General features: G+C 45.1%; 1 protein-coding gene across 6 annotated transcripts in view; it reads left to right on the top strand.

Moving 5' to 3' along the window:
- NCAPG2 (non-SMC condensin II complex subunit G2) overlaps window positions 1-17,248 on the top strand; it is a 74,637-nt gene that overhangs the window by 12,973 nt on the left and 44,416 nt on the right. For 5 of the 6 annotated variants that reach the window (XM_055591396.1, XM_055591391.1, XM_055591392.1 and 2 more), the window contains 5 exons: window positions 746-840; window positions 2,062-2,131; window positions 4,544-4,630; window positions 7,252-7,347; window positions 8,360-8,485. In XM_055591396.1, coding sequence (XP_055447371.1) covers window positions 746-840; window positions 2,062-2,131; window positions 4,544-4,630; window positions 7,252-7,347; window positions 8,360-8,485 — 474 coding nt within the window. The remainder of the gene's footprint in view (window positions 1-745; window positions 841-2,061; window positions 2,132-4,543; window positions 4,631-7,251; window positions 7,348-8,359; window positions 8,486-17,248) is intronic. The other variant, XM_055591395.1, reaches the window with a different exon arrangement.

Here is a 17,248-nt window from a genome sequence, read left to right as displayed (position 1 = left end):
GTTTCCCCATCTGTTTCCCATGAAGTGATACATAGCAGTGGGTAAACTGCGCTTGTTTAACACACACACGCACACACATATGTGCAAATATAGATGTAAATGGTCCAGGTGGCTCAGGTGGTAAAGAATCTGCCTGCTAGTGCATGAGATGTGGGTTCGATCCCTGGAATGGAAAGATCCCTTGGAGGAGGAAATGGCAGCCATTCCAGTATTTTTCCATGGGAAATCCCATGGACAGAGCAGCCTGGCAGGCTATGGTCTATGGAGTTGCAAAGACTTGGACGTGATATAGTGAATGAGCACTTAGACATAAATATATATGTGTGTGTTAAAACTCTCTCTTTTTAAAATTTGTGTTCTCTTTTGAATTTAAGATAGCTGAACTAGTTTCCTGATCAGTTATTAATTTGTTCAGGTCAGTTTCCAGTCATTCTAGGTAAATGATAAACCTCTTCTGGACTCTACTGGCAACTTATTTCCAGTAAATACTTGTTAAAAAACCTGCCTGTCAAAGCCTGATGGCCCTGCTGTTCGCACCAGTGTGCTGCCCCCCCTGCCCTGCTGCCAGCTTGGGCCCCCGCTGCTTCGGCAGCAGGTTCTGAGTTAGAGCATGGGTGCTTCCTTTGTCGGGAGTAGCGAACTTCAGTACTAGTCACTACACTTTTAAAGAACTGTTTGTTTTTAGTTACTGGGAACTTTTTATTTGGTTGCAATTTTAACATTACATCCTACTTTTAATTTATAGGGAAGAAGATTTCTTAGTTCTCTCTTCAATTGGAATATAAATTTCATTAAAATGATTCATGGGACCATTAAAAACCAGTTACAGGGATTACCAAAGTAAGTATTAAAAACAATATTTTGTGCTTAGTCTGGTTTTGAAAGTTTCTATTTGACCTGACTTTGGTCAGGTCAACTTTTAGGGGCTTCCCTGGTAGCTGAGCTGGTAAAGAATCCGCCTGCTGTGCAGGAGACCTGGGTTCGATCCCTGGGTCGGGAAGATCCCCTGGAGAAAGGAGTGACTACCCACTCCAGTATTCTTGCCTGCAGAGTCTCATGGATAGTGGAGCCTGCTGGGCTATAGTCTATGGGGTCACAGAGTCAGACATGACTGAGTGACTAACATGACAATGATGATGATTAGAAGCTTTAGAAATTATCTCTTATTATTTATTATGTACTGTTGTATTACTGAATAGTTATTTTCCTTGCTACAGGAAACCATTCTTTTTCAGTAGTGACATTGAAATTAAGACTTTACTTTGTGGTAGTTGTTTACATAGATTATTCACCGGTTTGATCTCAGCCTCGGCCGTAGTAAAGTTCACGTGGCTAGCACATCTGGTCCTTTGGGTCTGTGCGCACACTGCGATCTCCCTAGGGCGGAGCCCTGTGGGTGGTGGAGGAGCCCTTGAGGAGGGGCTCTCTACCGATTCCCCAGCCTCTGGGCCCTGGCAGCATTGGGAGCTATTTGCCGCATTCAAGGTCAAGTCCTTAACCTGCTCTGGAATTTTCAAATCCTCTATCCCATCAGGTGGCTGTGTGAGAACTGAGTTGGGACTCGATGCTGGATCTCTGATTGTTCACTGGAATGCTGCCTCCTCTCCTCTCATTTGCACAATATTTGGGTTGAATCAGCAGATTTTCCTCATTATGAGTCTAAGTCAACCCTGGTATTTTAGGATTCCCTGTACCTGAGCTAATTAGTCTAGAATGACTCCAAGTTAAAGCGTATTTATATTTAAACTTTTTGTATTTATAGTTTTTATTAGAAATTTATCTTTAAAGTTTTTTACTTAAGAATTTGGTTCTGGGTGTACGTGTCATAGTTTCGCAGAAAGTAGTGAAGTTCTGGGGACACAGCAACTGAGAGGGAAGAAGCTGACGTTTCAGTCCTTCTCCAGACTGGTTTCTGCTTCCAGCTCCAGGCAGACAGCCTGTCTCCACTTCGCAGAGCACTAGTGTAAAACCGTGTCTTCTTCCCTGGGAGAGGAGACTGCCTGAAATGACACATGTGAAAATATAATTCTTCAAACTTGCATTACATTTTTTTTTTTCCAGATCTTTGATGGTACACATTGCGGAAATTTATTTCAGAGCTTGGAAAAAGGCTTCAGGGAAAATAATGGAGGTATTTCCTTTTTGTTTTATGAAATATTAGCACATTTTTATTGTGTTCTGGCTACTAAAGCAATAGCCACAATAGGGCTGTTTGAAACCCTTGTTTGTGCCCGTCAAGCCAAAGCTCACAGTGAGCGTCCACACGGCGGGGGCACAGTGCCATCCACACCTGCTCGGTCACGGCTACACCGAGCCCGCCTCAGGACGCCCCTCCCTCACTACGACATGCAGTGTGAGTGGAACCAAGGCTTTTGCGCATTTTGGCAGCTCTGGACCTGCAGTGTCCGACCACGTATATCTGCCGGGCCTTTGAAACGTGGCCAGTCCAAGCTGAGATGGGCTGTAAATGTAAGAAACTCACCAGATTTGCAAGACAGTCTGGAAAAAGAGGAATATAAAGTATCTCATGGATATTTTAAAAAGAATATTGACTGCATGTTGAAATGATAGTGTGTTGGATAATTGGGCTAAACAAAATATATTATTAAAGTAAGTTTACTTTTTTTTTCCTGTTTTTAGTGTGACCACTGGAAAGTTTAAAATTGCATTTGTGACTGATGCTGTGTTTCTGTTGGCCAGTGCTCCTTGGGAGACTCAGGCCATCTCTTCAGCAACATAATTTGAGAATTTAAAGATGTTTGTTTGAATCAGGCTCATAACCTTTAATGACTATAACACCTACATACTGGCTGTGTAATTCACAATTAAACATTCATAGGCTCTTTTGGAAAAAAATCAAAAGAAAATGTCTGATATCCCTTAACATTTTTCTCATACTAGGTTCTTAGATGTGTTTTTTTCCTTCTGAGAGTTAAATTTTTACTCTTAGTCATAAAGGGGTCTTTTCTTCTGGGGGAGAGGCCCTGGACCAGTGTCGGGGCAGAGGGCAGGCTAACCACCCATGTTTGTACTTTATTTCTGTGCGCTCTCCTCTCTTGCCCAGCTTGCGCTTCAGTTACATACGCTGTCAGTTACCACTGCTGTCTGCTTCTAGGAAACAAGAACTCACCATTCCCGTTCCCCTATAGACAACTTCTACAGTAGTTTCTCAGTGTATAGTTTTTTGGGGAAGTGGCAGAACCAGGATGTTCTTATGCATTTTTTGCATTGCTCTATACTCCATGAAACTGTTCACAGGAAGGAGTATTTGTTCCCCTTTTCTCTAGCAGTGATTTAAAAATAGGAGTTTGTGATTTAAATGTAATTGTTTAGGTCTGCACCAAATTAGTGTCAGAAATGTGTGCTTCTCAGTTTCACTCCCTTCCCTGTGTCCCTTCAAGTTTTTAAAGTGAACTCCAGATGTGACAGCTTGCCCTTGTGCACTTCAGGGTGCAGCATCTCTAAAAGGTCTGGTTGCACAGTGCCATCACCATGCTTGCTGTGTGACCCTTATGGGCCAATGGCCCACCAGGCTCCCCCGTCCATGGGATCCTCCAGGCAAAAGTGCTGGAGTGGGTTGCCATTTCCTTCTCCAGGGGATCTTCCTGACCCAGGGATCGAAGCCAGGTCTCCTGCATTGTGGGCAGATTCTTTACCATCTGAGCCACCAGGGAAGCCCCATACTAATATTTAAACATCTCTGCTTTGTTTGAATAATGTCTTCATTTTGAAGCCAGGATCCAACAAGTCTTCCAATGGCATTTGCTTGTTACATCATTTAAAGCCTTCTTCTCTTTGAAAAAAATCTCTGCCATTGACATGTTAGCAAACCTGGTCAGTTGTAGAATGCCCGTGTTCTGGTGGTTAGCTCTCAAGGGTCAACTTCTGTGGCCCAGATGCTTGGCTGGTGGTGCCGTGAACCTCCTGTGTGATACAGGTCGGGCAGCCTGGTTCCCACGGGAGTCACGCTGAGACCGAGGGGTAGCTTCAGGGAGCATTCTCACTTAGTGGAGACGAGGTAAATGTTAATAACGAGTCTCCCTCAGTCCTTCCCTACTGCCGTGGAGTCCTGGGAACTGCCTGCTCCGCCTCTCACTGGGGTGCCTCTGAAACATCTGTTTCTGTCAGTTTGGAATCCTGGCCCCCACCTTAGAGGTACGGTGTGAGTTCTTGGGTGGGGGGTGAGGTAAGCTCTTGGAACAGATCCAGTTTTCTGAGATTATCAGATGAGTCAGGAGGGGTGCTCCCAGGCCCACCTTTGTCTCTGGGCCCTGTCTGGCTTGATCCAGGCTCGAGTGCCATGCAATTTGGTACAAATGTGGTATTTCTTCAAATAAGATAAAAGAAAAGAAAAGTTCTCTCTGGTATGTGCGTTCTAAGAAGTGTAGACAAAGTGGAGAAGCCCTGATGACGGGACCCAGGCCTTTCCCCTCGTGAGCGGGAAGGTGAGCCGGTCAGACTGCCCTCGCGCTGAGGCTCCACCCGCGCCTGCCCTGCTCTCTGGGGGGCACACTCACCCGTGCTCCCCCGCCGGCTGTTCCAGGCCATCGAGAACGACTGCATCCAGGACTTGATGCACCACGGCGTCCACCTTCCTCGGAGGTCTCCAGTGCACCCCAGGGTGCGCAAGGTGAGCCACGCTCTTGCAGCACTTTTGAAAATTGTCTCTCATATTTTTTGTTTTTAGAGAGTTGTTTTTGTGAAATTCTGTTAAGCTTCCACAGGCATCAGTTAAAGGAATTTTTCAGAATCTTGACATTTGGAATTCTGGGAGACCTACCTTGATGCCAAAGTTTTGATTAGGAAAGCAAACATCTGTTGTTAAGACATAGGAACTGTATTCAGACAGCCTTTAACTACGTTCTTGGACATAACAATGTCTAGAGCCATCACTCGCTCACCGCCACTACTGCTGCTTTCAAAGAAGAGACTGTTTGGGATTACTTTTATTGTTTACTTTCATATATTACATTTCCACTTTGTGGTCTGCAAACCGTATTGAATAAATGTTTTGATAGTTTCTCTTGATACAATTTTGTTTTTAAAACGTAGCCTCAGAATTCGGGTATGGTTTGATCCTCATGTTGTACATGATCTGACTGACCAAGTCTCTGCTGTTGGTGTGGCTGTTGTTCTGACGGAGTCTGATAAGCAGGGCTCCTGCAGGAGGACTTGGAGGCTCTGGTCGGCTGTGTGGGGCCGTGTCTACCCCGGGCGAGGCCCCTGTGCTCTCTGCTGGTTTGGGCAACTGTGTCAGGAAGCCAGAGGAATAAAGAGGAGGTGCCTGCTACTGCTTGTGTAGTGGAGTCATTATTTGTAGGCGTGAACTCTATTAAAAAACATTTCTTATTATTGATGATTTAGTTTGTATTATCCAAAGATAAAGACCCAGAGATGAAAATATATCCATGTGCCTTCCCCACCACCCACCCCACCCAGCACACACGGTCCCTGGCACTTCCTAAGTGGTAGATAGTTTGGATCATTTACTTCACATGTATGATTTAATGTTCAGATTCTGCTTAATTGTAAGGAGTGGTATTTTATTAGACTGTACATATTTGTGATGTGGTTACTTTACTGCTGCTACCAAATAACTGAAGACTTTTTCATACCTGATTTTCTGTTGTGGTAGTAAGAAATGAAGATGAGTACAGGTGTCATTGTTTGTTAGATTTATGGCAAAATGCACAGCCAAAATGAAAGGCAGAATATTAGATTTCACTTCTCAAGTGAAATGTATTCTTGGACTCCAAGTCATTGTTCTTACTGCTTATAACATATCATAGCTTCTTGCTTGAATCCTTTTTTTGATAAATACCAAATTTACCTGATAAGTCATTTTATCGATATGTTGAAAGAAGCTTCAGAAAATACCTTAGAAGTCACTTGAAAGTAAGAAATCCCCTTATTGTAGATGAAGATCTTCTAAAATTAGATAGTAGTAATGGTTGCACCACTCTGTGTACTAAACCCCACTGAATTACACACTTTATAAGAGTGACTTATGGTTTATGAATTGTACCTCATATAGTTGTTTAAAAGCTCTCTGTGAAGCAAGTACCAGTAATACCAAATTAACATCGCTCTCAGAAAGCAAATGACAGACTGAAATCTCCTAAATGAAAAGTTTACAGCCAGAAGAAGAAAATCCCAGATTGCAGTGCTTTTGTTGCTGTTGCTCAGTCACTGAGTCACGTCTCACTCTGCAGCTCCATGGACTCCAGCTCTCTAGGCTTCTCAGTCCTTAACTATCTCCCGGAGTTTGCTCAAACTCATGTCTATTGAGTTGGCGATTTGTAGTTCTTTTAGGGCAAAGTTGGTTGACATTCACTTAAAGTCTATTGTTTTATAGCCTAATTTATAAAAAATTTCTATTTTTCACTAATATAACTTTGGCTGCAAGAGTTGTGAATTAAGGACAAAAGGCAACACTGATTGTTGTTGGGGACAAGAATCTGAAGAGTCGCAGGAAGGTCCTGGCTGGTTAAAGCAGTATGTTTTCTGATTGTCTGTGACTTTGGGGAGGGACCTGACATCCAGGTTTCTCCTGGGAAGGATCACTGGGCAGTGACACCCCTTTGAGATACAGTCGCCCCTCGAGGTCTGTGGGCGATCGGGCAGCAAATCCATGGATGCTCCAGTGCCTTCCTGAACACTTTTCGTCATCGCTGGGTCTCTTATACCCAGTGCAGTGTGAGTGCTTGTGATAGGCTGTGAATCCGATGTGATTACTACATCAACAGTTGCCAGCAAGCGACAGTTTCAAGCTTTGCTTTGAAACTTTCTGGAATTTTTTCCCCTCAAATATTTTCTATCCACGCTTGGTGGAATCTGCAGATGCAGAGCCCGTGGATGTGAAGGGCTGACTCTTCGCGCCATTCTGAATGCCCGAAAGAGGTTCTCGGAACAAGACAGTTGTAGCCGGTGCACGTGGGGCAGAATGGGCTGTAGGAACAGTCAGGCTGGCTCCTTTTCCATTTGACGCTGAAGGTCAGGGCTGTGTCTTTTTATGAGGTTTTGGGGCTACAAGGCTGTAGGTCTTTCTTCCGCCGTCGGTGCCTTTGTGAGATCGCCATGTTCCGAGCTGGCAGCGTGGCTTCTTGTCATGGTTCCTGATAGAAAGAACTGTGCATCCAAGACTTGTGACGCAGGGGCAGCCTGTGCTCCCTGTTTGCTCAAAGTGGGGTCTTAAGTGCTCTTTTGAAAACACCAATATTACTGTTCTTTTCTTCTTTTCTTGGCTCTTAGGTGCTGAGTTATTTTCACCATCAAAAGGAAGTTCGGCAGGGAGTGGAAGAGATGCTTTACAAGCTATACAAGCCCATCCTTTGGAGAGGATTAAAGGTATGCCTCTTAACTGTCCATGTTTAGGATGCTGAGTATGCTGTGGGGTTTAGCATCTTCTGATTCAGGCACTAAAAGTAAGACTTGAGGCTGGGCATGCGTGAGATTCTGAATGAATACTTTATGCTTTTACTAAAAGCATTTCTTAAGCTGGGAACCTGAATGGAGTTAGTGCTGGATGCACAGCTGGAAGGAGGGTCGTCATGCTCGGCAGGGGTGGTGTGTGCAGAGTTGGGCTGAGCCTTCCTGGCCCTTAGGGCCTCCTGCCGGTGACTGGGGACGCGGTGACAGCACGTGAGGAGGGGTCAGACGAGCACGCGGGTCATTTTAACGCAGGTGACTCTGGTCTGGGGGCAGGACATGACTGATTCTTCATGACACAGTGGACTTGGAGGTAGGGAAACGTCTCTGTCGACATGGAGCCGGGAGCTTGGCTTCATTTAAGGAAGGTCTCACAAGCTTGGTTAGTTTAACGTTAGTTAAACGTCTCTGTCGACATGGAGCCGGGAGCTTGGCTTCACTTGAGGAAGGCCTCACAAGCTTGGTTAGTTTAACGTTAGTTAAACGTCTCTGTCGACATGGAGCCGGGAGCTTGGCTTCACTTGAGGAAGGCCTCACAAGCTTGGTTAGTTTAACGTTAGTTAAACGTCTCTGTCGACATGGAGCCGGGAGCTTGGCTTCACTTGAGGAAGGCCTCACAAGCTTGGTTAGTTTAACGTTAGTTAAACGTCTCTGTCGACATGGAGCCGGGAGCTTGGCTTCACTTGAGGAAGGCCTCACAAGCTTGGTTAGTTTAACGTTAGTTAAACGTCTCTGTCGACATGGAGCCGGGAGCTTGGCTTCACTTGAGGAAGGCCTCACAAGCTTGGTTAGTTTAAACGCTACAGTTGTCTGTAACATGTAAATAGGAACATGCCTGTGTGGAGACACTAGAAGCATCGCTTGAGGGACTCTGCGCTGACGCCTTTGCCTGTCAGCTCTTTGGATTCTGAAACTCCTCTCACCTTTCCAGGCCAGAAACTCGGAAGTCAGGTCCAATGCTGCACTGCTGTTCGTTGAAGCGTTTCCTATTCGGCATCCAGGGTTTAACGCCATTGAGATGGACAGCGAGATTCAGAAACAGTTTGAAGAACTCTACGTATGTATTCATGTGGCCGGGCTCCCAGCCTGCAGCAGTCTGGGCCTGGATGTCCCTGGGGCTGCCCCGTGCGGCCTCCAGAGGGCAGTCTTTCCAGATCCTGACGTTCTTCCAGAAAGCCGGCCTCTCCCAGCGCCTTCTGTGGCAGCGAGGACTCGCAGGGTCTGTTTCCTCTTCCTCTCGGTCTCTTTTGGAACCGCTCGTCATTTATTGTGTGCAGTTTGAAGTTCTCATGTGTCCCCCAGCAGAGAGGCTGTGTCAGAGCGCTCAGGACACAGCCCGGGGTTGGTCCCTCTGTCTGATAGCTGTGTACCTTGGAGCAAGGTGGGCACTGACTTTTCTGTCTTTATCTGTGTGGCGGGCGTGGTGGTAGCCCCTGTGTAAAGTGGGGCAGTGTTGTGAACACACATGCACCTAGTTAGCTTTTAAGGCCAGTAATGCCTGTTGCGGTGGTTTTTTCCCAATGACTGATTTTCCTAGTGAGTCGTTAGGACATCAGGATGTGACATTTATTCCCAAGTGATAGTCTCCAATCTTTCACCTGGTAGGACAGTGCGAGCCTCTGCTGATCTCTCTTCAGCCGCCGCCGTTTGCAGGGGCTCCTCAGTGCTGAGAGGCACCACTCACTGTCCTGGTTAGTGGAGCAGCATCTTAGGGAGGGGCAGCACAGAGGCCATGGCAGTGACGGTTACCCGCGGCTGTCCTAAAACACTTCCTTTGGTTTGTGTGTTTTCTGGCCCACTATAAACAAATATCAGACATGCAAAAAGTTGAAATAGGAGTATAATTAGTATCTCCTGCTTAACGTCTTCACATCTACTCACCTGTGCCTTCCCATCTCAGCCCCGGACGCCACCCGCACGTGCAGACCCGCAGCCCTGAAGGGAGCCGGCGCCAGCGCCTCACCGCGTGTGCCTCAGCCACACGCGCGTTCATTTAAAAGCCCCTTTGGGGATCGTGGTTAATCTTGTGGACAAATGTTTCTGGGCAAACCACAACTAGATTTTGGAAGGTTTTAGCCATAAGACCATGAAAAACGTACACTCTTTTTAGTTCAGGTGTCCAGTCTGTGAGGCACTTGTGTTTTTGCCTGAAGCGCTGAAGACTCTGCACTTGAATGCAGAGGTGGAGGGTGTGCTGGAGGTCTAGCACGACCCCCCTTACGTGGGATCTGCCACAGGCGCTTGGCCCTGGCGATGGGCCTGACCGGTGATGAGGAAGGTACCATCCCAGCCCACGGATGGGGAGGCAGGTTGCATGGTGGTTTAGAGTGTGGAGTCAGGCAATTTGAATCCCAGTTCCCAGTTAATGTCTGATTTTTCTCAAATTAACCTCTTTCAACTCCTGTTTCTTCTTTAAAACTGAAGAAAATATTTTCTCAGATTGTGATAAGTTTCCAATGAAAAACTGTATATAAAGCATTTCGTTCAGCCCCTAGCACTAAGGTGGCAGTGGTTATAACTGTCCAAAACGACAGTACAATCTGTGAAGTGATGTAACCATCCCACAGAGTCCGCTCTAACATCAGTTCAGTTCAGTTGCTCAGCAGTATCTGACTCTTTCTGACCCCGTGGACTGCAGCACGCCGGGTTTTCCTGTCCATCATCAACTCCCAGACCTTAACATGGTGCCCCTGTATCACAGACAGTCTGTATTCAGCTTAATCATTGTGAGTTTTGTATTTGCTTTATTAACTATTTAAAAAATAAAAATTAATACTTCCTATTTTGTTTGAATTTAAGGAAGGAAAAACACTAAAGGAATTTCAAGTCAATTAAATTTTTTTTCAGAACTATAAGTATTAAATTCTAAATAACTCTTTTAAGTTAAAAAAAAAACCTAGATTGTAGAGAACACTGATTTTACGTTTTTTTTTCAGTTCAGTTCAGTTACTCAGTTGTGTCCAAATTTTACGACCCCATGGACTGCAGCACACCAGGCTACCCTGTCTGTCAACATGTCCCAGAGGTTGCTCAGGGTGGATGGCTGATGTCAGTGGTCAACACCATTGACTCAGTGATGCCATCAACCATCTCATCCTCTGTCGTCCCTTCTCCTGCCTTCAATCTTTCCCGGCATCGGGTTCTTTTCCATTGAGTCAGTTCTTCCTATGAGGTGGCCAAAGTATTGGAGCTTCAGCTTCAGCATCAGTCTTTCCAATGAATGTTCAGGACTGATTTCCTTTAGGATGGACTGGTTGGATCTCCTTGCAGTCCAAGGGATGCTCAAGAGTCTTCTTCAGCATCACAGTTCCAAAGCATCAGCTCTTCAGTGCTCAGCTTTCTTTATGGTCCAACTCTCACATCCGTACATGACTACTAGAAAAACCATAGCTTTGACTACGTGGACCTTTATCAGCAAAGTAATGTCTCTGTTTTTTAATATGCTGTCTAGGTTGATCATAGCTTTTCTTCCAAGGAGGAAGCACCTTTTTTTTTTTAACTTTCATGGCTGCAGTCACCATCAGCAGTGATTTTGGAGCCCAAGAAAATAAAGTCTGTCACTATTTCCCTTGTTTCCCCATCCATTTGCCATTAAGTGATGGTATTGAACGCCATGATCATAATTTCTTGAATGTTGAGTTTTAAGCCAGCTTTTTCACTCTCTTCTTTCACTTTGATCAAGAGACTCTTTAGTTCTTCACTTTCTGCCATAGGGTAGTATCATCTGCATAACTGAGGTTATTGATATTTCTCCCAGCAATCTAGATTCCAGCTTGTGCTTCAACCAGCCTGGCATTTCACATGACGTACTCTGCATGTAAATTAAATAAACAGGGAGAAAATATACAGCCTTGAAGTACTCCTTTCCCACTTTGGAACCAGTCTGTTATTCCATGTCTGGTTCTAACTGTTGCTTCTTTGCCTGCATACAGATTTCTCAGCAGGCAGGTAAGGTGGTCTGGTATTCCCATTCCTTGAAGAATTTTCAACAGTTTGTTCTGATCCACAGAGTCAAAGGCTTTAGTGTCGTCAATAAGGCAGAAGAAGATGTTTTTCTGGAATTCACTTGCTTTTCTATGATCCAGCATATGTTGGCAATTTGGTCTCTTGTTCGTTTGCCTTTTCTAAATCCAGCCTGAACATCTATCTGGAAGTTCTCAGTTCATGTACTGTTGAAGCCTGGCTTGGAGAATTTTGAGCATTAACTTTACAGCATGTGACAGGAGTGCAGTTGTACGGCAGTTTGAGCATTCTTTGGCAGTGCCTTTCTTTGTGATTGGAATGAAAATATCATTTTCCAGTCCTGTGACCACTGCTGAGTTTTTCAAATTTGCTGGCATACTGAGTGCAGCACTTTCACAGCATCATCTTTTAGGATTTGAAATAGCTCAACTGGAATTCTATCACCTCCACATGCTTTGTTGGTAGTGATGCTTCCTAAGGCCCCCTTGACTTTGCACTCCAGGATGTCTGGTTCTAGGTGAGTGATCATAGCATTGTGATTATCTGGGTCGTGAAGATCTTTTTTTATAGAGTTCTTCTGTGTATTCTTGCAACATCTTCTTAATATCTTCTGCTTCTGTTAGGTCCATACCATTTCTGTCCTTTATTGTGCTCATCTTTGCATTAAATGTTCCCTTCGTATCTCTAATTTTCTTGAAGAGATCTCTATTCATTCCCATTCTATTGTTTTCCTCTATTTCTTTGCATTGTTCACTTAGGAAGACTTTCTTATCTCTCCTTGCTATACTCTGGAACTCTACATTCAGACAGATATATGTTTCCTCTGCTCCTTTGCCTTTACCTTCTCTTCTTTTCTCAGCTATTTATAAGGCCTCCTCAGACAACCATTTTGCCTTTTTGCATTTCTTTTTCTTGGGGATGGTTTTGATCACAGCCTTTGTACAATGTCACGAACCTCTGTCCATAGTTCTTCAGACACTCTATCAGATCGAATCCCTTGACTCTATTTGTCACTTGCACTGTAAAATCATAAGGGATTTGATTTAGGTCATACCTGAATGGTCTAGTGGTTTTTTCCCTACTTTCTTCAATTTAAGTCTGAATTTGGCAATAAGGAGTTCATGATCTGAGCCACAGTCAGCTCCAGGTCTTGTTTTTGCTGTCTGTATAGAGTTCTCCATCTTCTGCTGCAAAGAATATAATCAATGTGATTTTGGTATTGACCATCTGGTGATGTCCATGTGTAGAGTCATCTTTTATGTTGTTGGAAGAGGGTGTTTGCTATGACTAGTGCATTCTCTTGGCAAAACTCTGTTAGCCTTTGCCCTGCTTCATTTTGTACTCCAACACCAAACTTGCCTGTTATTCCAGGTATCTCTTGACTTCCTACTTTTGCATTCCAGTCACCTGCGATGAAAAGGACATCTTTTTTGGGTGTTAGTTCTAAAAGGTCTTGTAGGTCTTCATAGAACCATTCAACTTCAGCTTCTTCAGCATTAGTGGTTGGGATAGACTTGGATTACTGTGATATTGAATAGTTTGCCTTGGAAATGAACAGAGATCATTCTGTCGATTTTGAGTCTGCACCCAAGTACTGCATTTCGGACTCTTTTGTCGACCATGATGGCTACTCCATTTCTTCTAAGGGATTCCTACCCACAGTAGTAGATGTAATGCTCATCCGAGTTAAATTCACCCAGTCCAGTCCATTTTAGTTCGCTGATTCCTAGAATGTTGATGTTCACTCTTGTCATCTCTTGTTGGACCACTTCCAATTTACCTTGATTCATGGACCTAACATTCTAGGTTCCTATGTAATATTGCTCTTTACAGCATCAAACTTTACTTCCATCACCAGTCACATCCACAACTGGGTGTTGGTTTTGCTTTGGCTCCATCCCTTCATTCTTTCTGGAGTTATTTCTCCACTGATCTTCAGTAGCATATTGGGTACCTACCGACCTGGGGAGTTCATCTTTCAGTGTTCTCTCTTTTTGCCTTTTCATACTGTTCATGGGGTTCTCAAGGCAAGAATGCTGAAGTGGTTTGCCATTCTCTTCTCCAGTGGACCACGTTTTGTCAGAACTCTCTACCATAAGCTGTCCATCTCGGGTGGCCCTAGCTGGCATGGCTCATAGTTTCATTGAGTTAGACAAGGCTGTGATCCATGTGATCAGTTTGGTTAGTTTTCTGTGATTGTGTTTTTCGTTCTGTCTGCCCTTTAATGGATAAGAGTAAGAGGCTTGTGAAAGCTTCCTGATGGGAGGAACTGGCCGTGGGCAATTGGGTCTTACTCTGATGGGAGGGCCATGCTCAGTAAGTTGATGGGTGGGGCTGTGTTCCCTCCCTGTAGTTTGTCCTGATGCCAAAATATGGTAGGGGTAATGCTTCAGTTAGTTCAGTTCAGTTCAGTCGCTCAGTCGTGTCCAACTCTTTGCAACCCCATGAATCGCAGCACGCCAGGCCCCCCTGTCCATCACCAACTCTCGGAGTGCACTCAGACTCATGTCCATCGAGTCACTGATGCCATCCAGCCATCTCATCCTCTGTCATCCCCTTCTCCTCCTGCCCCCAATCCCTCCCAGCATCAGAGTCTTTTCTAATGACTCAGCTCTTCGCATGAGGTGGCCAAAGTACTGGAGTTTCAGCTTTAACAGCATTCCTTCCAAAGAGCACCCAGGACTGATCTCCTTCAGGATGGACTGGTTGGATCTCCTTGCAGTCCAAGGGACTCTCAAGAGTCTTCTCCAGCACCACAGTTCAAAAGCATCAATTCTTCAGCGCTCAGCTTTCTTCACAGTCCAACTCTCACATCCATATGTGACTACTGGAAAAACCATAGCCTTGACTAGACGGACCTTTGTTGGCAAAGTAATGTCTCTGCTTTTGAATATGCTATCTAGGTTGGTCATAACTTTCCTTCCAAGGTGTAAGCGTCTTTTAATTTCATGGCTGCAATCACCATCTGCAGTGATTTTGGAGCCCCAAGAAATGAAGTCTGACACTGTTTCCACTGTTTCCCATCTATTTCCCATGAAATCATGGGACCAGGTGCCATGATCTTCGTTTTCTGAATGTTGTGCTTTAAGCCAACTTTTTCACTCTCCTCTTTCACTTTCATCAAGAGGCTTTTTAGTTCCTCTTCACTTTCTGCCACAAGGGTGGTATCATCTGCATATCTGAGGTTATTGATATTTCTCCCGGCAATCTTGATTCCAGCTTGTGCTTCTTCCAGCCCAGTGTTTATCATGATGTACTCTGCATATAAGTTAAATAAGCAGGGTGACAATATACAGCCTTGACGTACTCCTTTTCCTATTTGGAACCAGGCTGTTGTTCCATGTCCAGTTCTAACTGTTGCTTTCTGACCTGCATACAGGTTTCTCAAGAGGCAGGTCAGGTCGTCTGGTATTCCCATCTCTTTCAGAATTTTCCACAGTTTATTGTGATCCACACAGTCAAAGGCTTTGGCATAGTCAATAAAGCAGAAATAGATGTTTTTCTGGAACTCTCTTGCTTTTCCCATCATCCAATGGATGTTGACAATTTGATCTCTGGTTCCTCTGCTTTTTCTAAAACCAGCTTGAACATCTGGAAGTTCACAGTTCACGTATTGCTGAAGCCTGGCTTGGAGAATTTTGAGCATGACTTTACTAGCGTGTGAGATGAGTACAATTGTGTGGTAGTTGGAGCATTCTTTGGCATTGCCTTTCTTTGGGATTGGATTGAAAACTGACCTTTTCCAGTCCTGTGGCCACTGCTGAGTTTTCCAAATTTGCTGGCATACTGAGTGCAGCACTTTCACAGCATCATCTTTCAGGATTTGAAAGAGCTCAACTGGAATTCCATCACCTCCACTAGCTTTGTTCGTAGTGATGCTTTCTAAGGCCCACTGGACTTCACATCCAGGATGTCTGGCTCTAGGTCAGTGACCACACCATCATGATTATCTTGGTCGTGAAGATCTTTTTTGTACAGTTCTTCTGTGTATTCTTGCCACCTCTTCTTAATATCTTCTGCTTCTGTTAGGTCCATACCATTTCTGTCCTTGATCGAGCCCATCGTTGCATGAAATGTTCCCTTGGTATCTCTAATTTTCTTGAAGAGATCTCTAGTCTTTCCCATTCTGTTGTTTTCCTCTATTTCTTTGCATTGATTGCTGAGGAAGGCTTTCTTATCTCTTCTTGCTATTCTTTGGAACTCTGCATTCAGATGCTTATATCTTTCCTGTTCTCCTTTGCTTTTCACTTCTCTTCTTTTCACAGCTATTTGTAAGGCCTCCCCAGACAGCCATTTTAATGGTGACCTCCTTCAAGAGTACTTACACCAGTATGTCCTGGGGCTTCCAGGACTGTTGTGTTCAGTTCCCCTGTGGTGTTGGAAAAGACTCTTGAGAGTCCCTTGAACTGCAAGGAGATCAAACCAGCCAGTCCTAAAGAAAACCAGTCCTGGATATTTGTTGGAAGGACTGTTGCTGGAGCTGAAGCTCTAAGACTATGGCCACCTGATGGGCAGAACTGACTCGTTGAAAAAGACCCTGATCCTGGGAAAGATCGAAGGTGGGAGGAAAAGGGGACGACAGAGGATGAGATGGATGGCATTACTAGCTGAATGCACATGAGTTTATGCAAGCTCTGGGAGTTGGTGATGGACAGGGAAGCCTGGAGTGCTGCAGTCTATGGGGTCACAAAGAGTCACGAGTCAGACACGACTAAGGGACTGAACTGAACTGACCCTATGGCAGGCCATTGTCGACCCACGCCTCCGTTGGAGACTCCTGAACACTCACAGGCAAGTCTGGCTCCGTCTCTTGTGGGGTCACCGCTCCTTTCTCTGGGTCCTTGTGTGCACAGGGTTTTGTTTGTGCCCTCCAAGAATCTGTTCCCCAGTCCTGCGGAAGTTCTGTAATCAAATGCCACGGGCTGTCAAAGTCAGATTCCCTGGGGGCTGTCCATCCCGTTGCCTGATCCCCAGGGTGGGGAGCCTGCTGCGGGCCTGGACTTTGTGGCAGCGCAAGGGCTTCTCTGACGCCATCGTCCTCCAGCCTGTGGGCCGCACGCGCCCTGGCTCTGGCGGGGCCAGTGGCGCCCTCCTGCCTGTGGACTTGTGCCACACGCTGTACCGTGCAGGTGTGCTGCAGCAGAGACGCCGGCTCCTCGGCAGCCCACTGCAGGCCTGTGCCCTGCAAGAAACACTCAAACACTCAGAGGCAGCTCTGGCTTCATGGAAGCCCACAAATGCTGGAGTGGGTAGCGTGTCCCTTCTTCAGTGGATCTTCCTGACCCAGGAATCAAATTGGGGTCTCCTGCATTGCAGGCACATTCTTTACCAGCTGAGCTACCAGGGAAGTCCTCCGGTGTTTTCTTAGTGGAGATGGGTTTATTTTTTTCAAGTAGCAAAACTTGGTCAACAGTCTTATAGAAATGAGATGTCACTGTCAAAACAGATATTCTAAAGACCTTTGAAAATTAAAACTGCCAATAACGGAATCTTGTTTGGGATGAAAATGGATAGGGAGAGGCTTTTGTGTGAGCAGAGTATGCTGTGACGGCCTCGGATCCCTTTTGGGAGTGTAGTGAGCGCATCTGGGGAGGTGGTTGTCTACAGCAGCTGTGAGAGCTGAGTTGCCATGGGCCTTGCTTTGCTGTGGATGTCCTTGGGGAGGCAGGTGCCTCTGACCGAACCCTAAAATGTCCTTTATTTTTCTGTGACAGTTTATAGTTCAGCCAGGTAGAAATTTTGTATTCAAAATCATTTTATTCCAGGACTGCCAAAATATTTTGTATGTTTTCTAGCATTGAGGGGCTTCTGAAATTTTAAGGATGATTTTCTTTATCTTTTGATTTTTTTTTTTCTT

Source organism: Bubalus kerabau, chromosome 8 (genome assembly GCF_029407905.1).
Source record: "Bubalus kerabau isolate K-KA32 ecotype Philippines breed swamp buffalo chromosome 8, PCC_UOA_SB_1v2, whole genome shotgun sequence".
NCBI classification, from domain to species: domain Eukaryota; kingdom Metazoa; phylum Chordata; class Mammalia; order Artiodactyla; family Bovidae; genus Bubalus; species Bubalus kerabau.
The sequence above is the reverse complement of the archived record's forward strand: the minus strand, read 5'-3'. Positions and strand labels throughout refer to the sequence as shown.